This window comes from Brassica napus, chromosome C3 (assembly GCF_020379485.1).
Source record: "Brassica napus cultivar Da-Ae chromosome C3, Da-Ae, whole genome shotgun sequence".
Classification (NCBI taxonomy): Eukaryota; Viridiplantae; Streptophyta; class Magnoliopsida; order Brassicales; family Brassicaceae; genus Brassica; species Brassica napus.
This window is the reverse complement of record NC_063446.1, coordinates 54423132-54447659: the sequence shown is the minus strand read 5'-3', so window position 1 is coordinate 54447659 and position 24528 is coordinate 54423132. Positions and strand designations below refer to the sequence as shown.

At 34.2% G+C, this 24528-nt stretch overlaps 2 protein-coding genes and 1 pseudogene across 3 annotated transcripts; all 3 read right to left on the bottom strand.

Annotated features, from left to right (window-relative positions):
- Positions 1-6377: 6377 nt before the first annotated feature.
- On the bottom strand, positions 6378-11101 carry LOC125583596 (ABC transporter A family member 7-like). Its single transcript, XM_048750789.1, has 16 exons — positions 10887-11101; positions 10193-10580; positions 10038-10117; positions 9827-9971; positions 9636-9755; positions 9424-9548; positions 9137-9295; positions 8857-9019; positions 8627-8752; positions 8457-8540; positions 8007-8353; positions 7722-7922; positions 7513-7622; positions 7306-7390; positions 7097-7225; positions 6378-6998 (listed from the first exon to the last, which is right to left on the bottom strand). Exons 1-16 carry the CDS (start codon positions 10956-10958, stop codon positions 6504-6506), a joined length of 2829 nt encoding a protein of 942 aa, XP_048606746.1. The 5' UTR covers positions 10959-11101; the 3' UTR covers positions 6378-6503.
- Positions 11102-13205: 2104 nt separating this feature from the next.
- On the bottom strand, positions 13206-18059 carry LOC125583595 (annotated as a pseudogene).
- Positions 18060-18249: 190 nt separating this feature from the next.
- LOC106351702 (ABC transporter A family member 4-like) lies at positions 18250-22830 on the bottom strand. Of its 2 annotated transcripts, XM_048750788.1 has the most exons (15): positions 22419-22813; positions 21895-22332; positions 21655-21799; positions 21386-21505; positions 21098-21222; positions 20851-21009; positions 20605-20767; positions 20400-20525; positions 20217-20300; positions 19793-20118; positions 19498-19701; positions 19316-19425; positions 19149-19233; positions 18942-19070; positions 18250-18827 (listed from the first exon to the last, which is right to left on the bottom strand). In XM_048750788.1, exons 1-15 carry the CDS (start codon positions 22488-22490, stop codon positions 18333-18335), a joined length of 2781 nt encoding a protein of 926 aa, XP_048606745.1. In that variant the 5' UTR covers positions 22491-22813; the 3' UTR covers positions 18250-18332. The 2 variants fall into 2 exon arrangements, 1 of the variants encoding a protein (XP_048606745.1); XR_007320623.1 differs by lacking the exon at positions 18250-18827 and having other exon boundaries at positions 19029-19070; positions 19310-19425; positions 22419-22830.
- Positions 22831-24528: the final 1698 nt, after the last annotated feature.

The window sequence follows — 24528 nt, the reverse complement described above, 5'->3', positions numbered from 1 at the left end:
TTCAATGGATAAATTTCTTGAAATTGATTTGTTACTAAATACTAGGTGCATAGTCCCCGCGCAAGCGCAGAGTCGGCTACATTATAGGTGTATTGTATAGTTTTGTTTAGGGATTTATTGTTTTTTGTCTATAATGTGATTGATGGGACTTTGGATATTACATAAGTTGATGAGTTTGATATAAGAATGAACGATGAAGTCATATGTTGATATTTTTATATCTTATATGTTCAAAGTTGAGGGTGATGGAACTTGTTAGTGTTTACTTAGGTAGTTGTTTGTATATAAATCAAATAGTGCATGGAAAAAGATAATAAATTTAGATTTAAAATGTTAGGGTTTCAAAATAACTGGGCCTTGAATATGTGGTTTAGTCTAATACTGAAAAAACTATTAGGATTTCAACTCCTTTTTTTCTCTATGTCGGGAATGTGGGCACTAATTTCCCGATTCATGTAGGTAAAATTGTTTCTTAGTTTGTGAGATTGAAAAGCGTAGATTGATTTTAAGCATGATTGATGAGAGGTTTACTTGCATCAGCTTCGTCTGCCGTTGGTGTTGAGTTTCATCGGCGCCAGATGTTAGACATGCAAGAGAGAAGATCTGAATATGTTAATTTCGTGTTTTGTTTTTTCTTCTCTCGTGTTTTGTGGGTTCCACTCTTTGCTCAGGCTGTACAAAAGATGAAGTCTGGCTAGGCCGTCTCACTTCTCTGAAGTATTCCCTTGATTAACCTCCCACCAACATCTATCTTCTGATTCTGTCTTGAAGTCGATGAGCTTCCAGAAAAATTAGCTTTCATCTATTGTTCCGCTTGGAATGGAGAGTTCTGAAATGCCGCATAAAAAACATATTGGCAAATAACTAATGATTGTCAACAACTATCACTATACTAAATAGAAAATAAATCAAGGTTTTTTGTTCTGCACAAACTAAAATCTTACAACAGGGTTGTCACGGTCTTTTTTCAGGAGCAAGATCTTTTTCTTCCCAGAAACCATAGTCAATGCAATTCTTGTGAGAGAGCTATCCATGACAGAGGCTAAAGTTGCGTAGATGAAAAAATAGATCAGAAACACAGTAGATTTTTTTCAGACAAGGAAAATATTGGATAAGTTGTTGACTAATTACCAGTTTCAGTTGTTGGTATGTCATTCCACTTGAATTTGCCTGATTGTAATCTTGCTTGGAGCTGCCAAATATGCTATGTTTACCAATTTCTAGGTTTGTGTTCGCAATCAGTTGGAGCACCTAGCAACCTCAAAACGATCGACTTTCACAATGGAATCTCCTTTCAAAGATGACATGTAATGATTAGCATGTCCGACGGGAGTAAACCCATGAATCACGGAATCTGCAAATAGTATTATCCAACAAAGAATCAGAAAATAAATTAAAACAATTATGTTAAATAAGTGTGATAAATCGAAGATTAACTTACCTTTTCATCGAGGAAAAGAACCGTGATTCCCACAAACTCCCTGTCTTTCTTGAAGTTCAGGGAATCCCAGAAGCGGAGGAAGCCAGAGGCTATGCTCTGACTACTAAGACCAAGACGGAGAGACTCGAAGGTTGAGTGACGGACGCCGGGACGCCGGTTTGACGAACTGGAGAGGCAGGGAGAAACATTTTCTAAAAGATGGTTAAAGCTAAGAGGAATCAATGAGTTTTGTGGAGATGCAGATTGAGTTCATCAAAGATGAGAATCATATATATATGGTTTACAGAGGGGCTACAAATCAGGAACATTTATGATCAAGCGATTTAAGATGGAGACATGAAGAGTTCACCGGTGAAAAAATAGATTACGAACATACACACGGCGCAACTCTGTAACTCATACTTGTTTGAGACAATGATGAAAAGAACTCATATTAAACTACAACAGTTTACAATATAGGAAAACCATAATTGTTGCAAACTTAAGTTTTTTTCATATAACGTGATGAATCCATTTAAAAATGAAACCCATAACACACTTGTAGGTCCGACCCTCAGAGGAAGCCGAAGAAGCAATGGCTTCCGACCTTCATAAATATATATTAGGTTCGGCCATCAATGTACAAAGGTATCGGTTAGCTTAGTGGTATAAATGTTGGTGTTTATATCTCAATAACCCGGGTTCGAGCTATGGGCTTGACATTTTTTTACATTTTTTAAAAGTGGGGCCCACAAAACGATGACGTGGCGCGCTGAGGAGTGAGCAAAAACTGATCTATTATAATATATATTCTTTTTGAAAGTATATCGTAAGTCGTAACTAATATTTCTAGTTTCTTTTAATGGAAACCAATTTGTAAATCAAATCTGTAAGCATCTACAAGCAGTTTACCCCTAAGTACGTGGTCTCATTATTTACTTTTTGTTCTTAGAAAATAGAAGAATTGAGATAATAATTATATTTTGATTTAGAGTCTGGAAGTGGTTAAGGCAATAAGAAAATAGAGAATTGAGAAAATATAATATATTGAGGTGATGATTGTTTCAATAGTTTTTAGTTTTATTTTTTGGTTTTTAGATTTTAGCTTTTGGTTTTCAGATTTTGGTTTTTGGTTTTCAGTTTTTGGTTTTTGGTTTTTAGATTTAGATTTTGGTTTTTGGATTTGCTGTATTTTTTTAAAAAATTTCAAAAATTAACTAATACATTATTTTAAAATAATATAATAAAATAGAAATAAATATTTAGATTTTACAATTGAAATTTATCAAAATGCTGTGATTATTATTTTAAAATAAAATACAATAACATACTTTAATTATTATATTTTTATAAAAAATATATTATAGTAAAATATAAATCATAATATATATATAAAATTACACAAAAATAAAAATATTAAAATTTGAAACTACTTAGAAATTTTTCTTATATAAATTATTTTTAATTTTTAAAACTTGAATAGAAATAGTTTTTCTTATATAAATATTATAAATGATACAAAAATAAAAATACATAAAATTTTGAAACTAATTATAAATTTTCTTATATAAATTATTTATATTTTCTTAAAGTTGAATGGCAATTTTTATAATTCAGGATTATACAATATATTTTATTAATAAAACATATTATGTTTTTATAATTTTTTGTTATTTTTAATGTGACTAATAATTATTAAAATTATTCAATTGTTTTATTTATAGAAACTAATAACTAAGTTTTAAAATTAAATAATATTATTTATAAAATATATAAATTTATTTACAGATATGAAACACAAATTAAAATATTTCACATTATTGTTTAAATGATATCTAATGTACAAAATATTTTATGATAATTTTAATTTTTATGAAAATATTATTTATTAATTATTAATTAATTATAATGTAGCAGTTTCTACAAAAAAAAATCAAAATTCATTTTTCTTCATAAAAGCTCACAAAAGTTGGTTTTTGGTTTTTCTTCATAAATTGGTTAATCTTTTCAAAAACCAGTTTCCCTAAATTTTAGGGAATCTATTTATTGAAAATCTTGATTGGCAACTCAAATGGTTTTTATAAAAACAAAAACTAAAACCAAAAACTTGATTGGATGAAAAATGGTTTCTACAAAAGCAAAAACCAAAAACTAAAGAAAAAACCACAAACAATCAAACCTCTGAACTTGTCTCGGTTAAACTTTAAAAAATGTAGGCCATTTTAAACATGTTTTACCTTTTTGTAATAGAAAAAAATAGTGAATTATAATTTAAAAAGAAAGCAAAGACCGAAAATAGGGCAGATCAGACTTTTGAAACCTAGACAAAAGGGATAAGATGCAAAGACTCTCCCATAAATATAGCTACCTCAAGCATGACTCGTCTGATTTAATATTTGTGGATGAGAACGATCACGCTAAAGACTTATCATATTATTCGTCGTTCCCCCTTCTAGAAAATAAGCTTGTGTTCACCATTCAAATTTCTTAAAGAACTAATCAATTTGTATGCTTCATTTTAATTTTGCTATATACTTCAAATATATAAGTTGTACTTAATCTAAAAAACTAACTTTTTACATAATTAGTTTCATATTATACTAAACATTTTGCTTCTTATAGAAATAGCTACAAATATTGCTTTACTAAAATATCCTGCGTATGTCATCTAAAAGACATCAAAAGCTTTTAGATGTAAACGTAAAATTTTATAAAAAAGATGTGGATTATTTTATTTTGAAATAATAGTCTATGACTAAATGGAAAATCAAATTCATATATTCTTGGCTTTTTAAAAAATAAACAGAAAACTTTAAACAGCAAATTATATTAGAGAATGCAAGTGATTTAAGATAGCTATGTCCTTTAATTTTGTTTAGGATCTAACTGGTAACCATCAAAGAAACATTACAAACGAATAGGAAAAAAACGGATAAGAATAACATTATACGAACGATGAGGAAAAATTATTCCTTATAAAATTTAGTGAAGGACAAATTTGTTTTATATAATGTTTTAAATCTGATCTGGATTCTGAACCGGATTTTTTTTGAGTCACTGGGTCACTAGGTCGAACGTTGTTGAACCGCTGTCAATAGATTAAAAATTGTAGTATATATGAACATAATATACTTAATCATTGAAAATAAGATGATATCAAGTTTTGTACAAAATATTAAAATTTTTGTTTTAACTTCAATTTTCATTTACCATAAAATAAATCATTTTTTTAATTTTTAATAACAAATAAGAACTTTGGCTAAAAATAAAATAATTAATTAAATAAGAATTATTATAAAATTAATTTTATAATAGCTTTTCAATAACAACAATAAAATAATAGTGTAAAAATGTCATATGAATAAATTTTGGTTTTCTTTATTATCATTTTTTTGAATAACATAGTATAACTTTCGTCAAAGTCTAGAGAATCACAAATTTTCTGGTTTATTCAATTTTTTTTGTAATAGTGAAAGTGTATGGAAATTTTATACATTTTTTTTATAAATATTATAAAAATTGGGTTTTTACCAAGTTAACCGGTGTCGGGTCGTGGGTTAATGCTAGGTTTTTGGGTTGTTATCGGGTTTTATTGGGTTTTTAGTTAAGGGTTTTTCCTTAATACCGAATCATGTTATTTACGTATCACTGAGTTTACTAATTATATCCTGAACAGATCAGACATTACATGAATGCAATGCTTGGTTTATGGCAAACCAAAGGGAGGAACAAGGTGAAACCACCATCAAACGCATACCATGGAACCTTCCAGAGTTACCGACATTCATTTATCGTGTGGATGGATAATGGAAAAATGATGAAACCACAAGTGGAGTGGGTTTTATCCTAAAATTACAAGATGGATCAATAGTTTGACTCGTCATCAACTTTATTGCAACCAATTTGTTACCGACTCAAAAATTAGTCAAAATGATAACTATACCTGAGGATTGGCCAGTGGTTGAAGCTGAATTAGTGAGTTTAAAACTCTGTGAAATGTCTACTTAGACGGCAAAGTAGTCAACCAGACCAGATTGAGTAACAGTCACGTTGCAAGACATGCTCGGACAAAGAATTATGTTTTCTCTTATGTTACCACTTCAGTCCCTTATTGGATGATACTAGCAATTCACTTTTTGCGGATGCATACTAAGATTCAGCTTAGAATTATGTCCTAATCTAACGTTGCAATTTTTTTACTAGGCATGGCTTTGGTATCCCCAACAAGAAATGGAAATTTTCATTTTCTTCCTTTTTCCCTTAAAAGTTGTTATATTTGGTATATCTCGAAACAATGAGATTATAAGATGTAAGTAAAACGCTCTCTGTTAGTTCTATCAACTGTTTCAAATGTTTTCAAAAATCATTTGTTAGTCAAGGAGACTATAATATTTAGGAGTAAATAAAACGTTAGTGTTTTCTTTTATTCGAACGGCTATTCTATTACTCAAATTTGAGGTGGTATGAAGAACCATACTGGAACATAATAATCAATGTAGTACATGTCCCTATGAAAAGATGTTGCTATCTTAGCTAATGAATCAAACGATACATTTCAATATGAAGAATAAACACAATCGAAAACTTTGTAAATCTATTTTTCAGGTCATGCTTCTGGATCTTGAATCACCGAGACTAAGGTGTCAAAATCCTGAGACGTCGATAGCTGTAGCATGCACTCCATAGTCCATAAGAGGACTTCGAGCTCCGAATGAAGTGGTGAAATTCTTCTACGTTGATTTCCGGCTCCCAATAACTGAGTTTCTCCTTACCGGAAACATATAATTAAAAGTCATTAGGGTCGGTCCATTGCCACAAGTGAAAATCTCTCACTTCCATTTATGAAAGCTAAATTTTAGTTTGTCAAAAGATGAAAGCTAAATTAAATCCCAAATTTGATAGTAGATATATAGTCCAAATTGATTTTTTTTGACAAATATAATCGAAATTGATAAAATTCACAGAATTGCAATATATATAAATATATATCCAGTAACATACATGAAATCTTATAATCGCTAACTTTGAATCAGTAGTAGCAATTTAATATCAACAAACAAATACTGACGTTGTATGAATCCCCTCAAGAGAAGACATTAAAAGCTTGACTAGTTCTAGCAACCTTGATGAAGACATCTTCAAGAGTTGTGTCCGCAAGTCCCCAAGCAAAGACGGTAAAATTGGTCTTTGCCTTTTCCACCGCTTGAAACACCTCTGAGATCCGAACGTCCTCTTTTGGGAGCTCAAATTTCTGAGTCCCTGCTATGTGATATATCTTCTTGGCGTTTGGAGACACATCTTGAATCAGCTTCTCCACGTTTCCCTCGTGTTCTGACGATGTTGTCATTGTAAACACATAAGATCCACCGTACCTTCCCTTGAGCTCTTTTGGGTTGCCAATGCATTGCAAGCTTCCGTCTACAAAAATACCCAATCTGTCACAAAGAAACTCTGCTTCTTCCATGGAATGAGTTGTGAGGATGATGGCAGTGTTTTGCTTTGCACGCTTGATGACTGTCCATAGGTTCTTTCTCGAAGCTGGATCAAGTCCTGTGCTTGGTTCATCCATATAAACCACCTTCAGAGGGAGACAAAAAAAAAATGATGAAAAGCTTGCTAAGATTGAAAGAACTTAGTGTACTACTTCTAAAACTTAACTCAGACACAATAGCGTACCTTAGGGTTTCCGATAAGTGAAATGGCAACACTGAGCCGTCTTTTCATACCTCCACTGTATTTCCCAGCAGGTTTATCACCAACTCCTCCGTGGAAAAGGTTGACACTCCTAAGAGACTCTTCCACAGCCTAATACAAGTTAAATAACGAAATTGACGTTTTGGTATGTTATGGACTAATACAGAAGGGAAGTAAGATTGGTTACATACTTGGGTGAGAACAGAGCCTTTGAGATTTTTGAGTCTCCCGTAAAACAGCAGATGTTCCCTTCCTGTCAGCGTCTCCCAGAGCAAACTGATACACAGCAGACAATAGGAGAAGTATAAAACAACTATACTATTACTGTCTATAGTGGAACAATGATTATAGAAATTGCTTTTTTGCCAAACTGAAATGAATTTCAAGAATTCAATTACTCGTGCTGAGGGCATACGCCCATGCTGGTGTATACTCTGTCCATATCATTGCATATATCCAAACCTTGGACAAGCCCTGTTCCGGATGTTGGTTTCAGGAGTCCAGTCATCTGGTCAGGAAAAGACAACAGTACATATTACATCAATTACAAAGATTAGAATCTAAACTAAACTAAAACAGAAAAGCTTTTTCCCATTTGGGTACTGACCATATTGATGAAGGAGGTTTTGCCAGCACCGTTAGGCCCTAGCATGCCAAAACATTCTCCTGAAGGCACAGCGAGGGATAATCCACGCACTGCCATTTTTGGTGGGTTCCCATCCCTACCTGGGTACACCTTCTTCAGGTTATCACAAACAATGGCATGGCTTGTGCTAGCCTCAAGCATCAACTTCTCAACCTTTTCTATCTGATTTTAACAGTTTTTATTTTTTGGTTAGAGCCTGAATAATCAAGAACATGAAATATATGGTGAATCCATTTGTCTTCGTACCTCCTGAGCGACATCTGGTTTTTCCATTTCAACGAAGACTTTGGAGCCTTGCCTCTGCAGACTAGGCTTCCGCATAGAAGGGGATTTCTTGAAAGGTTTTTTCAAGAAGAACATGGGGTCTTTTCCGGATGAAACAATCTTATCGATATAGTATGCTGCAGTGAGTGCGAGAAACCACTCAACGATGATGATGTAGAAAACTTCATCCATTGCACTTTCACTGAAGTCTTTCCACTTCATCCCATCTGCCCCTCTCAAGTTTCCTTGGAAGGCAAATTGTGCGAACTCATAGAGGCCACGGTATAAGGAGAAGCCAGGATACAACTCCATGAAAATAATCCAGCCTCCTGTAAAAGTAGTGTTGATTTGCAATCGTAGTAAGTTGTGAGAATAAACACATAAACGAGTGTACTAAATACTGCTCTTCAAGTTTTAGTCTCAATAACTTACTAGGAAATGATGAATCTTGAATCAGAAACTGGAACAGAAACGTGCCCAAAAGTCCAGATCCAAACACGTATATGTAAGCAACAACTATAATTTAGACATAACAGGAATCCCGTTAGTTCCTCTAAACCCTCCAACATGTTCTTGATCGAATTCAAGAATTACGTTTGTACCTGTCGATGTTTTGACCTTTGAAAATATTGAAGAAACTAGAAAGCAAAGGGCGATTTGCAGATTTACATAAAGAAAATAGAAAACAAATTGGAGACTGTAGTCATTAAGCCGAAAGAACTTGAGTCCTGCAAGGAAGCAGCAAATATAACAAGCTTAGAGAGAGGAAACATTTTATATTAGAAACCATAATGTAAGAACTGTATTGAGAGAGAGAGAGGCTTCGGGTTACCTATTGCTGACCCAAATATCATCAGGCATATAAAATACAACGTGGATATGGTAAGAAAATAGGCGTAAGAAATCATCCAATATGGACCATCTCCTAGCCCATGCATTTTCATTATGATTCTTAGACGCTCCTGTTTCTCATATACCAATGAAGACAAGATCACCTGTGTACAAATTCCACTAAGTAGTTAAGTTCATATTCTTGTCATTTCCAAGATCTATTATAGATCGTTTATTCGATAAGGTGAGTATTTGTGAATGAAAGCCTAAAGCAAACTTACAGGGAAGAGAAGAAGAATAACCCATGTGAAGAAAAGGGGGCCAATTAGAGATGCGATGTCTAGACGAAGGCTAGTTTCTTGTTTAGGCATTTCTTTGACGTATTCGAACAGCATCTTCGTTCCTGAGCCTTGCAGAAACTGAAGGTAAGCATTTGAAACCTGCAGTTTGGTAAAGTGTAGGCATCAGCTCAATCATGAATAGAGAGAGAGAGTTTCACATGGAAAAGAGCATACTGAAAACGCAATGATGAGGATTTCTTGAGTACATTCGTGTTATCTTATCTTACCAAATTGACTGAACGGGCAACTCGGACCAACGTTGAAGGCCTATTTCTTGAATTTTCCTCGTATGTTGAGTTATACCAGATGTGCACATTGAAGTTGTTCCTGTTCGTGTTCAAAAGATCGTATGCTACAGGCAACAAGAAAGCAGACAGGGAGAGTCAGAAATGTTAAAACATAAAATGACGACAGAGAGAAGTTGAATAATAACAACAACCTGCAGCGATCTCGTTTGCTTTTCCCTCGGGATTTCCTTTTTTATAACCTTTGAATATCACATCATTGACCTCTTTGGAGTCATTTCGCCACAGATTCAATCCTTGAACACATCTCAAGTCTGGTTTTTGACACAACCACTAAGTTAATCAACTGAGACAATATCTAAGAGCTAGCTTACCTCCTTAATACCTTTCTGAAACTTGAGAGGTCCTACTCCAAATGAGAATGGAAAGGCAGCGTTTAAAATGCACCGAGACTGGATATTGTAGATGGGAAGATCCGAGGCGATCCCTGGATCAAGATAATTGGTGAGCTCTGCCTCAGTCTCTGTACCCTGATAGAACAAGCTCATAAGACAAACATGTACGCACTTCACAGCGGAAACAAACAGAGAACTTACCAAGACATTATAGGCTAAACCCTGCAAGAGATCAGACGAGTTCACTGTTACAGAACTTGGAAGCATGTTCCCATATAAGCCTATATAACAAATGAAGAATGTCACTTCCAGAGAAAACAATTTACAAAGAAGAAGAAGAAGACAAAGAAACATACTTGCTCCAAGGGAATGGTTACTCCCAGTGAAAAGAAAGGTAACAGGACAAGATCCACTTCTTCTGCAAGATTCACCAGGTAGGCCTATCTCCGGGAGGAAACTGGCACGAACAGCGCGGCTTTGAGGAGGAGGGACTTGTAACAAGGGAGGCCATTGGGGAGGACTAGGGATGGAACAGAAGAATGCTTGATCCGTGGAGGAATACTCTATACCGCAAGTCTTGTTTACGCATTTGCCGTTTTCATTGGTGAGAGTGCATAGACAGCCACATTGATTGTCAGCAGAGTTAGTGATCTGGGAATCGAAGAGAGCTTGAATGCCAACTAGAAGGACGCAGAGGTAGAAAGGGATCATGATGAGACGAATATTGCTCCATATGTTCCGTGTCTACACACAACACACACATACAAGTCATTTTTCTTCTTCTGATTTTGGATTTCAGGTTGTTGGTTTATAAAATTACAGTTAGGTTCTTGCAATTGGTTGTTAGAAAATCTGGGATTTTTTTGTCTGATAACTTTATATCTGATTACACTGAAAACATAGGTAGTAGTTTATGTCTGATGTAAAAGTGGTTCCCTACTAAATAGCACGTTTTAGGATCTCCAAATCATGACATGAAACGTTTCTACTACGTACACGAAAACGAAACTCGTATAATAAAGATTATCGAATAGGATTCCGTTAAAATACCTGATAGGATAAGTTTTTACGGAGCAAGGCATTGGCTCTCGTCGAGAAACTGGCGGGACCTGCATCCGCCATTAATGAACCAAGAAGAAGATTTTATTTTACTCCTTCTTCTTCCTCGCTTGATCGTTAGGTTTGGGTTAGTATCTGATTTTTGCCAAACCGTTAAATATGAATCACAAATCACCGACCTTTTTGCTTCATATAGCGGGCGGAGAACAGAGACACAGAAACACAGATGCCAGAATGCGGAATTACGTTAATACCCTTAGACACACGGTTTATGTTTGAGATTCGTTAATTAGCAGTGTGTTTAGTACGCCCAGAAACATTACAACAAAAATGTTTTCTACCCATGTGTCACCATCAGAATAAAATTCAGAATTCTTAGAAAAATAGATTGGTCCATCTTGACTTATATTATATTTTTTTAAACTAACTATTAAATTGATAAATAATGTACAAAAGAATATTCTCGCACATTCTTTAAATAAAAACTACGAAATTACCTAATATGATTAACATATGTTCCCTCTGTTTCAATATAGATGATGTTTTAGATGATTGTTTTTGTTTCATAATAGATGATGTTTTCACCTATCTAGGTAACTTTAACTTTATCAAAAACTGTGTAGTCAATTGTGTTTTTATTATTTTTGTTTATAATTAAATAATTAGTTTTAAATTATATTTTAATGATTTTTTGTTTAGAAAAAATAATTTCTTAATATGTGTGCAAAGAACCAAAACTTCATCTATTATGAAACAGAGGGAGTATATGACAATTAATAATTATGAATAATAAATATTTGATATCAATTTTGTATCTTAGCTCTTTTTTCTGTTTAATCTTATATTATTAAAAGATACTAAACAATCACATTAACAATATAATAAAAAATATTTTTTCTTATATATTATATTTTGAATTTTAAAATGACTATAAATTACTGAAAACGTTAAATGTCTCACACTAAAACTTTGTGATCAATGGTTTAACTTTTTGTAATAACAAGATACAAATGATCATAAATCGTATGAATATGAGTTTCAATTAATAGACATTGATATTATATATTAATATAGTTTAAAATTAAACTATATAACATATAAAAATACATAAATATGTTAATTTCTAAATTTGTATTGAAAAAATATCGAAACCTTAATATTTTAATTTTGAAATTTGCATTAAAAAATTTGCACATTAGAAATTTTATGTTTATCATATGAGTATGAATTCTCAATAATAAATATTTATATTAAAATATACTATATATCTATGTTCATATCATTGAAATTTAGTTATGTACCATATAAAATAAATAAAATGATTGTTTTGATTTATTTACCAAAAAATATCGTAAATAAACAAGAAGTATTGTTTTGATCTATGTGCTTACTCTAATTTAATTATATACATAATACGTAAACGAACATAAATAAATAATAATATATAAAAATTATTTTTATATATAACATTCATCACGCGCAATTGCGCGGATCTTAACCTAGTTAGTTATATTTTCTTAGCACTATAATATTTAAAATTTTGATAGCTAATCCATGATAATAAAAAATTGAAAAATAAGTCGTATCATCTTACATCTCTAAAACTATCATTTTTTTTTTGGAAAACAAGCCATTACAACAACTATTCAAATACTATGTAACACCAGTCATCTATTTATTTTATTTTATCTTTTTTTGGTCAGACAGTTGCACCAAAAAAATCTCTTGGGTTAAACAACATACAAAAAGGAGATTTCAACGTTTTGACCAAAAAAAAAAAAAAAAAAAAAAAAGGAGATTTCAACGGAAATCAAGAAAGTGGCCATATAGGGACAACAATCGTCAATGTAAATTTTGCACGAAGCTGCCTAAGTGTGATCTCACGATCATTAATTCTCCAGCTAGTGGAAGAGGGAGAGTTTCAATTGTTTTTTTATTATTGAATAAAGTTTTGATTGGTGCATAAGTATGGTAAATATCGTCACCTCAGATGTCATCACGTGTGGACGTACTTGATTAAACAACAATTAGTCTATGTTTATCGTCTCACGTATCTAGTGTCGGGTAATATGGTTGACTATGATATTATGACTATTTCTCTTAACATAATATATGACTATATTATAAACAAAATTTCCAGTGTGGCAATTACTTGGAAAAGAAGCAATGCATGATCCTGTCAAAAGACAAACAAAAATGAAACTCTTCATTACGAAAAAGCCATGATATTCAGTATGTCCAGATAATAACAAATTTAGAGAGAACACGGTAGTGGAGCGAAACTTTACGAAGAAAAAGATTGAAAACAGATTTGATTTCGGTTATCAACTCTCTCATTCGTAATGTATCGTACAATGTGTAGAATATGCAGCTTATATACGAGTGATACTAAACCAGAAGAAACCAGAGATTATAATCTGTATTAAGATCAATCAAGAAAGTACATTAAAATCCTGAGCACCTCTAGCAACCTTAATGAAAACATCTTCAAGAGTTGTGTTCTCAAGTCCCCAAGCAAACACTGTGAAACTGCTCTTTGCCTTCTCCACCGCCTCAAACACTTTCGAGATCCCAACTTCTACTTTTGGAATCTCAAATTTCTGTGTCCCTGCGATGTGATATATCTTCTTGGCGTTTGGGGATAGATCTTGAACCAACATCTCCACATCTTGCTCATGCTCTGAAGAGGTTGTCATGGTAAACACATAAGATCCACCATATCTTGCCTTTAGCTCTTTTGGGTTTCCTATGCACTGTAACCTTCCATCTACGAAAATACCCAATCTGTCACAGAGAAACTCTGCTTCTTCCATAGAATGAGTCGTTAGGATTATCGCAGTATGTCTTTTAGCTCGTTTGATGACAGTCCATAGGTTCATTCTTGAAGCTGGATCAAGTCCTGTGCTTGGCTCATCCATATAAACCACCTTTTGAAAGAATAACCAAATGAAATAATAAATTTTGTTACAGCTTGAAACAATATTACATTTATAGTTTGGTAACCAACTAAATGCATATATACCTTAGGACTCCCGATAAGTGAAATGGCTACACTTAGCCGTCTTTTCATACCTCCACTGTATTTTCCAGCAGGTTTATCAGCAACTCCTCCATTAAAAAGGTTGACATTCTTAAGAGAATCCTCTACAACCTGATAAGCATGAAATGGACCATCCATGGATTAGTACCTCTAGAGTTATATAGAAGGGAAGGAAGATGGATATAACATACTTGGTTGAGCTCAGAGCCTTTAAGATTCTTAAGTCTTCCGTAAAAGAGCAGATGTTCTCTCCCAGTCAGTGTCTCCCATAGCAAGCTGATACAAATCATAAGTGAGATTAAATTCTAAAATATTATACAATGGATATCTACCGATAATATACGATCACTATCAAACTTAATAATAGTCTTTTCTGTATAGTTCAGTAAAATAAAATGTTCTCATGAAGTTGAATAGTTACTCTTGTTGTGGGCATACACCCATGCTTGTGTACACTTTATCCATATCCTTGCATATGTCCAAACCTTGAACAAACGCTGCGCCTGATGTTGGTTTCGCAAGTCCAGTCATCTGAAAAAAAAAAATACAGTACAACTTCTACTATTTAGGACTTTGCTAGATATAAATTTTCATTTATAGAATTTCCAATCAAATTGGGCACTGACCGTGTTGATGAAAGAAGTCTTTCCAGCACCATTGGGTCCTAACATGCCGAAGCATTCTTTTGAAGCCACTGCAAGAGACAGCCCTCGAACAGCCATTTTTGGCGGGTTTCCATCCCTACGTGGATACACTTTTTTCAGGTTGTCACATACAATTGCATGGCTTGTGCTCGGCTCAAGCATCAGTTTCTCAACTTTGTCTCTCTGATTAAAACAAAATTTTACCTATAAAAACAGCTAGGAAATTGCAAATCAAGAACATGTAAAATATTGTGGATCATTGTTGTCATACCTCTTGAGTGACATCTAATTTCTCCATTTCTACAGTAACTGAAGAGCTCTGCATTGACGTCCTAGGTTTTTGTGGATAAAGAGATTGCTTGAAATGTTTTCTAAAGAATGAAAAAGAGTCTTTCACGGATAAAGAACCCTGATCAATATAGTATGTTGCAATGAGCGCCACAAACCACTCAACGATAATGATGTAGAAGACTTCATCCATTGCACTATTAGTGAAATCTTTCCACTTCATTCCATCTCTCCCAGTCACGTTTTTCTGATACGCGTATATGGAGAACTCGTACAATCCACGGTACAAAGAGAAGCCTGGATACAACTCCATGAAAAAAATCCAGTGTCCTGGAAAAAGAAAGTAATGATCATATTAGTATTGTGGTTAGTTTTGGGAGAAATATAAAATCTTTAATATCTTACTGGGAAATGATACATCTTCGAGCAGAAACTGGAAGAGAAATGCACCCAAGAGTCCAGATCCAAAGATGTGTATGTACGAAACAACTACAATTTGGACATTAAACAAAAAAAAAGTGTTTCTTCAACATGTTCCTGAGCAAATTTGAAAGAAAAAGAATTGACTCTAGTACCTGATGCTGTCTCAACTTTTGAAAATGCTGAGGAGACTAGAAAGGCAGTGGATATTTGCAGATTTATATAGAGAAAACAGAAAATGAATTGGAAGCTGTAGTCATTAAACACGAAGAACTTCAGTCCTGCAAGAAATTGTAGCTCTGAAAATTGATATATATATATATAATAACATATGATATGACAGAGAATACATTACCTATTGCTGATCCAAATATCATCAAGCTTATAATGTATAAGGTGGATATGATGAGATAATATACATAGGATATCATCCAATATGGACCATCTCCTAGGCCATGCATTTTCATTATAATTCTTAGACGCTGCTGCTTCTCATACACCAATGAGGTCAAGATCACCTGCATACAAATTCATGTAACTAGTGATAATTCATCTGAGTGTAGAATGTGGAATGACGCAGAAGAGCATTTATACAACCTCTAAGCTAGCACTAAATTTTAACAATGGTTTTGGTCGTAAAGGAAAAGAACATCCAAGATTTAGAGACCATCGTGTATTGAGATGAATAAATACTTAGAAAACAAACTTACCGGGAACAGAAGAAGAATAACCCATGTGAAGAAAAGAGGGCCAATTAGAGACGCAATGTCTAGACGAAGTCTACTTTCTAGTTTAGGCACTTCTTTGACATATTCGAACAACATTTTTGTTTCAGGGCCTTGCAGAAAGTGAAGGTAAGCATTCGAAACCTGAAAGTTTGTTGGAGAATCTAATGATGGGTTTGATCAAGAGAAATATCCTATGTATAAGGAAAATGATTAATATCTTGAACACAACGCTTTACCAAGTTGACTGAGCGAGGAACTTGGACCAACTTTACACGCCTATCTTTTATATTAAATTTGTATGTAGAGTTGTACCAAATAGTCACATTGAAGTTGTTCCTATTAGTGTCCAGGAGATCGTATGCTGATTCAAGCATAAATAAAGCAGTAAGAAAAGTGCAGGTAAACACACAAATACATGATAGAGAAATGGAGTAACCTGCAACGATCTCTTTGATGCTCTCCTCGTGATTTTCTTTCTGATATCCCTCGAATATTTCATTGTTGACCTCCATGGAGTTGTTCCGCCATAGATTCAATCCTTGAACACATCTCTCCTCTGCTTTGACACATCAAACACTAAATTAATCAGCTGCAAGAATGTTTTCTCAGAATCTAGCTTTGAGTGTGGACTTAAGAACATGGAATGAACTTAGAGTACTAGATTTAAACTTGTATTGTAAAATCGTATGTTCACTATATACAATAGATCTACTTGATGTCTTTTTATGAAGTACCAAATCATTTATTGGTATTATAAAATCAATGTAGTAAACATTTTGTGAATATACCTTTATGAAACTCATGAAGTGGTTGTTGGAATGGGAATGATGACAATGTAGTGTTCGGAGTGCACCGAGCTTGGATGTTGAAGATGGAGAGATTAGAGTGAATCCCTGGATCAAGATAATTGGTGTTGCCTGTCTCTGATGTTGTACCCTAGATGTATATATTCATTATAGTCAGAAAAGCCAAGATAAGAGACTAATTTACAATGGAAACAACAAGAATCTCGGAACTTGCCAAGACATTATAGGCGGGATTACGCAAGAAATCGTCAGAGGAATTGACCGTGGAATAAGTAGGCAGCAGATTCCGAGATATAGCTACAAAGTGAAGATTAGTGTTTAAGAGGAGAAAAAACAATGTTGTAGAATATAGATGTGAAAATTATTTGAGTAACTAAAAGAAGGTTGAGGAATACTTGCTCCAAGGGTATGATTATTCCCAGTAACAAGTATTGTTACATGACAAGATCTGGTGTTTCGTGTGCACGAGTTACTATCGAGTACAGAACTCGGAATATGTAACAGCGGAGGTAATGGTGGAGGGTTTGGGAAGGCACAAAAGAAGGCTTGGTTTGGAGATGAATATTCAGGACCGCAACTCTTTCTTTCGCATTTGCCATCTCCATTTTTCTCATCAATGCATTTGCAACCGCATCGATTATCCACAGAGTTATTGAACTGTGTATTGAACAGAGCTTGAATGCCCACTAGAAGCACGCAGAGGTACAAAGGGATCACGATGAGACGAACATTGCTCCATATGTTCCGTTTCTATAGACCAATGGATATATTAGTATCAAGATATGTATATATAAATGAGATAATATTGCTTGGTCAGATCGACCTGAAAGGTTAAGTTCTTTCTGAACAAGGCATTAGCACGCGTCAAGAAACTAGCGGGAACAGGGTTCGTCGCCATTGATAGGCAATCTCGTTTAGCGACGTTGTGAATTCACAATAAGATCCATACAACAAGCTTTTATTTCAACTTGTGAATATTTTAAGTGGTTCACGTATATGCCAAGAAAGGAGCGATCCCACACCACGAACAATAAATTCTTCAACAGCATTTGTGGAAAAGAAGTTTTCATAACTAAGGTTACGGAGAAACATGATGATGATGATATAACAATCAATATCTCACGAATCTCAAAGATATTGTCACATGATTTAGTTTGACCACAGGAGGACATGTTCCTTAGAACCACGGTTATCATTAGCGTCAAGTGCCGCAAGTCAAACAATGCTGTGAGAAATACTCTATTATGCCTTGCTTAAAGATGTGGTCTCGCCACTGTAAGCTGGTTAAAGTTTTCGTTAAATTGGTTGTTGCGTTCTTGTGTATTGGTTCGTTTGCTTTTCTGAGACGTTTCTGCTTCCCAAGTACTTTCCATGGAACCTCAAATAAATTCACATACTAGCTTTGCAGACTATTTTGAATAATGCACATAAATCAAACCTCTACAACTTTATCAAACAAGAAATACTAAATATTGACTTTGAACTGACAAGTATGCTAGTATTAAGAGGACTCAAGACAAGACATTAAAGGCCTGAGCAGTTCTAGCAACCTTAATGAAGACATCTTCAAGAGTTGTGTCCGCAAGTCCCCAAGCAAACACTTTGAAACTGCTCTTTGCCTTCTCTACCGCCTGAAACACCTCTGAGATCCGAACTTCTCCCTTTGGGATCTCAAATTTCTGTGTCCCACCGATATGATATATCTTCTTGGCGTTCGGAGAAACATCTTTAACTAACATCTCCACATCTTTCTCATGTTCTGATGATGTTGTCATGGTAAACACATAAGATCCACCGTATCTTCCCTTTAGCTCTTTTGGGTTTCCAATACATTGTAACCTTCCATCTACAAAAATCCCCAAACGATCACAAAGAAACTCTGCTTCTTCCATAGAATGAGTCGTGAGGATTATCGCAGTGTTTGTTTTTGCGCGTTTGATGACAGTCCATAGGTTCATTCTTGAAGCTGGATCAAGCCCTGTGCTTGGCTCATCCATATAAACCACCTTTTGAGAAAGAAAAAAACATTAAATGAAAAATGGATGTGTTCTCTCTTAATCACATGCAAGGTCTTGTTATAAGTTTATCAGGAGATGTGTACAAGAGACAATGACGTGTACCTTAGGACCCCCAATAAGTGAAATGGCTACACTTAGTCTTCTTTTCATACCTCCGCTGTATTTTCCAGCAGGTTTATCACCAACTCCACCGCGTGATAGGTTCACACTTTTAAGAGACTCTTCTACAGCCTAATATGCATGGATTCATGTTTTGATAGATTAGGAGTCTGCTACAAAATCTAAAGACGTTAAATACTGGTAACATACTTGGTTGAGATCAGAGCCTTTGAGGTTCTTAAGTCTTCCATAAAAGAGCAGATGTTCCCTTCCTGTCAGAGTCTCCCAGAGCAAGCTGGTATGAACAAACAGACAATAAGAGAATGAATGATAAAGAACAATATAATGTCTTCTAGATTTTTTAAAAATACAATTACTCGTGTTGTGGGCATACACCCATGCTGGTGTATGCTCTGTCCATATCCTTGCATATGTCCAAACCTCGAACAAAAGCTGTCCCGGATGATGGTTTCACAAGCCCTGTCATCTAAACAAGAGGTTTTTTAGTCAGAAGCTAAGTAAAAAAAAAAAGATTTTCTTGTCCATTCTGTGTACTGACCATATTGATGAAGGAGGTCTTGCCAGCACCATTGGGTCCTAACATGCCAAAACATTCTCCTGAAGGTACCGCGAGAGATAGCCCATGAACTGCTATTTTAGGCTGGTTCCCATCCCTCCCTGGATACATCTTCTTCAAGTTGTCACATACAATAGCATATCTTGTGGTCGGCTCAAGCATCATCAACTGATCAACTTTTTCTCTCTGATTAGAAAACAGAATATAATTTTCATCAAAACAGCTAGAAATATTTCAAAAAAACATGTAATATAATATCCATCCTTTGTTGACATACCTCCTGAGCTACATCTAGTTTCTCCATTTCTGCAGAAACTACGGAGCCTTGTTTCTGAAGGCTAGGCCTTGGCAAAAACTTGAAAGGGTTTTTCAAGAAGAACAAGGGGTCTTTTCCGGATGAAGATATCTTATCAATATAGTATGCTGCAATGAGTAACACGAACCACTCAATGATAATGATGTAGAAAACTTCATCCATTCCACTATTACTGAAATCATCCCACTTCATCCCATCCTTCCTGTTAAGGGCATACTCGGAGAACTCATACAACCCACGGTATAAAGAGAAGCCCGGATACACCTCCATGAAAAAAATCCAGCGTCCTGGACAAAAAAAAAAGTAGAAAGATTATACATTAGCATTGGGCTCAGTTTTGTGAGAATATATATGTGTTCTTCAAGTTGTTATTGATAAAGCTTACTGGGAAATGATGGATCTTCCATAAGAAACTGGAAGAGAAACGCGCCCAATAGCCCAGATCCAAAGACGTATATGTAAGCAACAACTACAATTTGTGCATAAAACAGAAAGTGCTTCCGTTACTTTAACAACACCAACATGTTTAATGAGTAGATGTTTTATAAAGTAGGACTTTTATTAGTACCTGATGATGTCTTAACTTTTGAAAATGCTGAGGATACTAGAAAGGCAATGGATATTTGAAGATTAATGTAGATGAAATAGAAAAGGAACTGGATGCTGTAGTTATTAACCCTGAAGAACTTCAGTCCTACAGGTAACCATAGCTGCTATAATAATCCAATAGAAGAAAACTTGTTCTATAATAGATAATGGAAATGATTCAGTACCTATTACTGACCCAAATATCATCAAACATATAACGTATAATGTCGATATGGAGAGAAAATAGGCGTAGGAAATCATCCAATAGGGACCATCTCCTAGCCCATGCATCTTCATTATGATTCTTAGACGCTGCTGCTTCTCATAGACCAATGTGTTCAATACCACCTGCAAATTTAAATGCATGTATGTAACTATTGAAATCTCATGATAGGCTTTGTAAGATCCTAAAGCTGTCCACTATAACTTACAGGGAACAGAAGAAGAATAACCCATGTGAAGAAAATGGGACCAATGGAAGAAGCAACGTCCACACGAAGCCAAGTTTCTACTTTAGGCATTTCTTTGACAAACTCGAATAATATCTCTGTCCCTCGCCCTTTCAAATACTGAAGATAAGCATTTGAAATCTGCAAGAATTGAGTTTGGTCAAGAGACTTTTCATAAGTATTAACAAAAGCTTGAGGATGTCTTGCATAAAATACATAGGTTTCTTACTAAGTTGACTGAGCGAGGAACTCGGACAAGCTTTACACGCCTTTCTAGTAACTTAGTCTTGGATGTGGAGTTATACCAGATGGTCACATTTAACTTTTTTCTATCCGTGTCCAATAGATCATATGCTAATGAAAGAAACAGATAAAAATATAGAGAAAGAGTCAGAAATTGCATATGTAAATACAGGGACAAACCAAGTGTAGGTAAGTGGTCTAATGGTTTTAGTTCCCTCTATATATTGAGAAAAAACACAGACAAATGATATATAAAGAGTTGAATAATAATTACCTGCAGCAACCTCATTGATAACCTCCTCATGATTTCCTTTCTGATATCCCTTTAAGATCTCATGACTGACGTCTATGGAGCTATTCCGCCAGAGACTCAACCCTTGAACGCATCTCACCTCTACTTAAGACACAACACAACCATTAAGTTAATGAACACAATTTAGGAACATGGAATTTCTATAATCTTGCATGGATATAAATTATAATTGCTGAACTTGAACATGCATATCCACTCAAACTTGGTCATTGACATTTTAATCTACATACCGTTCCGAAACTTTTGAGGAGATTGTCCGAAAGAGAATGAAAATGTAGTTCTTGGAGTGCATTGAGGTTGGATGTTGAATATGGGAAGATTAGAGTGGATCCCTGGATCAAAATAATTGGTGAAGTCTGGCTCTGATGTTGTACCCTATATTCATGATAAGTCCAGTGAGAAAAAAAAACTTAATGATAACGGAAACAAGACAAGAACATACGGTGTTTAAAAAAAAGACAAGAACATACCAAGACATTAATAGCTGGATTACGCAACCAGAGTACAGAGGAGTTCACAGTGAAAGAAGTAGTTAGCATATTCCTAGATAAAGCTGCTCCAAGGGAAAGGTTATTCCCAGTAACAAGTGTAGTTACAGGACAAGATCCGTTAAGTCTTCTGCACGAGTCTGAGGGAGTTTTGGGACGTGGAATCTGCACCAAAGGAGGCAGTAGTGGAGGCTTTGGGAAGGCGCAAAACAATGCTTGTTTCTGAGATGAATATTCTAATCCGCAACCCTTTTTATCGCATATACCGTCTCTGTTTTTGTCGTCAATGCATTGACAACCGCATCGATTATCAGGAGAGTTGTTAACCTGTGTATCGAACAGAGCTTGAATACTCACTAGAAGCACGCAGAGGTACAAGGGGATCACGATCAGACGCACGTTGCTCCACAGGTTTCGTCTCTACAACACACACATGCACATATGCTTATGCAACTCATTTACCACAAAAGTTAGTATCTATCAACCAACACATGTTTTGATCATACCTGATAGGCTAAGTTTTTCCTAGACAGGGCGTTGGCTTGTGTCAAGAAACTGGCGGGAACAAGATCTGCCATTGATGAAAGTTTTGGTTGTATCTTTTGACTTCTTGTTCTTTCTGTTTTTACATTTAAGCTTTGATATCACTTAATTTGGATGCTGGGCAATTACTAGGAAGGGAGGAGACTACTTAATTTGGTGAGATAACTATAAGTCTATAATCATTATATCCATATGGCAAGCTTTTGTCTTATAGTAATAAGTATAGTCAATGAACGAACAACTTCATTTATTCACAAGAAGTTGCAAGGGTGTCATTCAATAAATTTTCCACCTTTCATGTGATAAGATCATGCATGGGGAGGCGTGGTATGTAATTAATCACAACTATCAAATTTTATATGTATAAATAACTTGATCGTTGGAATTGTCTAGAAGCGCAAGAAGATGTGATAGTACTTTGTATAATCATACAAGAATTTCAGTGTAAAAACTAAAATTGAGAAAACTGAATGAATTAGAAAACAATTAGGAAATGAGAAGAAATGGCATGTAGTTAGTGATGGGAATTGTGTCTTCCCATCCCGTCCCGCTGCAGGTTTAGTTTCGAGCGGGTCTTGGCGGGACAGGCCAGCTGGCCGCGGTCTTGAGAATAGCTGACCAAATCTGACCCGTTTGTTGGGGAGTTTTTACGGGTGACGTATTCTTCCATAGTCTGCACACAACAACAGAACATGATAACCAGCAAAACATCGTGCTATTGATTTGCTCATTTGTTATCATTGTATTCCATGAGACACTGAGACTGATTGTTAAGAGGAAGGATAATTCCTTAAATGTTTTTGGGTCGTGCTGAAGCAAAAGCAGAAGTACACACGATGGAGAGACAAGTTTGGGTAGATTAGAAATCTTTCAGTACCAATTGTTATGATCTTAACACATATTGTGTACAACTGATTAAGTTATTCTTTTTTTTTGTAACACACTGATTAAATAATTCTTATAATAGATTGTTTAGCCGACTTTTAATAAAGCCAATGGTGTTTGTTAATTCTCATTCTCTTGATTTATATTTTGCATTACTTTATTTCCAGTCCATTAAAAATAATCTAGCATCTTGCTAACATTACAAGAAAATAGCTCGTTTCCTATGGACAGTTTCGTCAGAAATCCGTCGGAATAAGCCATTTCCGTTGAAAAAGTCGCTAGTTCTATCTGTCAGGAAAAAGAATTTGTCGAATTTTCTGACAAATTTCTTACGAAATTCCGACGAACAGATTTCCGACGAAATTCTGACGGACAAATTTCTAAAGAAATTCCGACAGACATTTTACAAATATATTTCCGACGAAATTACGACGAATATTATCCATCGGAAATTTTGAAAATTATTTTTTTTAATAAAACAAATTTTATTTAAATATAATATTTAAATTAACTAATTACTTTAAAAAAAATATAAAAATCGTTTATAATAAATATTTTAATTATTTTTATATTAATAAAATAAAATTAAAAATTAGAAAAACGTTTTTTTAATATAATTATTTTTACAATCGTTTATAATAAAAACATTTAAAAATATAAATGTTTTATAAATTGAAAATATTTAAAGACAAAGAGAAAACATTTTTATAAATTTTCAAAACTTTTTGTAATTGAAACCGTTTTCTAAAAATTGAAAAACATTTTAATTAAATCTAAAAAAAACACAAAAACGTTTTATAGATTGAAAAGGTTTTTAAAAAGTGAAGACGTTTTAATAAATTTTAGAAACAAAAAAATGTTTTGATAAATTTTAGAAACCAGAAAATGTTTTATAAAGAGAAATTGCCAAAATACCACATTCATAATACCACTTTTCATGTTTACACTAACCACTTTTACCCTCATTTTTAAAGAGGGAAAAAGATATTTATAACACTAGGATTAATTAATCTAGACTCTTGTTTTTTTGAACGACAACTAATCTAGACTCAGGGTTTAGAATGAAGGGGTGGGTCGGAGTTTTGGAATGTGAAATTTAGGATTATAATAAATATATAAATACTTAAAATAATATTTTTCCAAAAATCCTACCCCATCTCTTTTTATTTATTTATTTTCTTTAATTTT

Coding starts and splice junctions, on each gene's coding strand:
- LOC106351702 (XM_048750788.1), bottom strand. CDS start 22,490: ATGGCAGATCTTGTTCCCGCCAGTTTCTTGACACAAGCCAACGCCCTG. Junction 20,119..20,216: donor GGAAGATCCATCATTTCCCA/GTAAGCTTTATC, acceptor TTTTTTGTCCAG/GACGCTGGATTTTTTTCATG. Junction 19,702..19,792: donor AACTAGATGTAGCTCAGGAG/GTATGTCAACAA, acceptor TTTTCTAATCAG/AGAGAAAAAGTTGATCAGTT.
- LOC125583596 (XM_048750789.1), bottom strand. CDS start 10,958: ATGGCGGATGCAGGTCCCGCCAGTTTCTCGACGAGAGCCAATGCCTTG. Junction 9,296..9,423: donor TTGCCCGTTCAGTCAATTTG/GTAAGATAAGAT, acceptor ACCAAACTGCAG/GTTTCAAATGCTTACCTTCA. Junction 7,226..7,305: donor AAGGCTCTGTTCTCACCCAA/GTATGTAACCAA, acceptor AACTTGTATTAG/GCTGTGGAAGAGTCTCTTAG.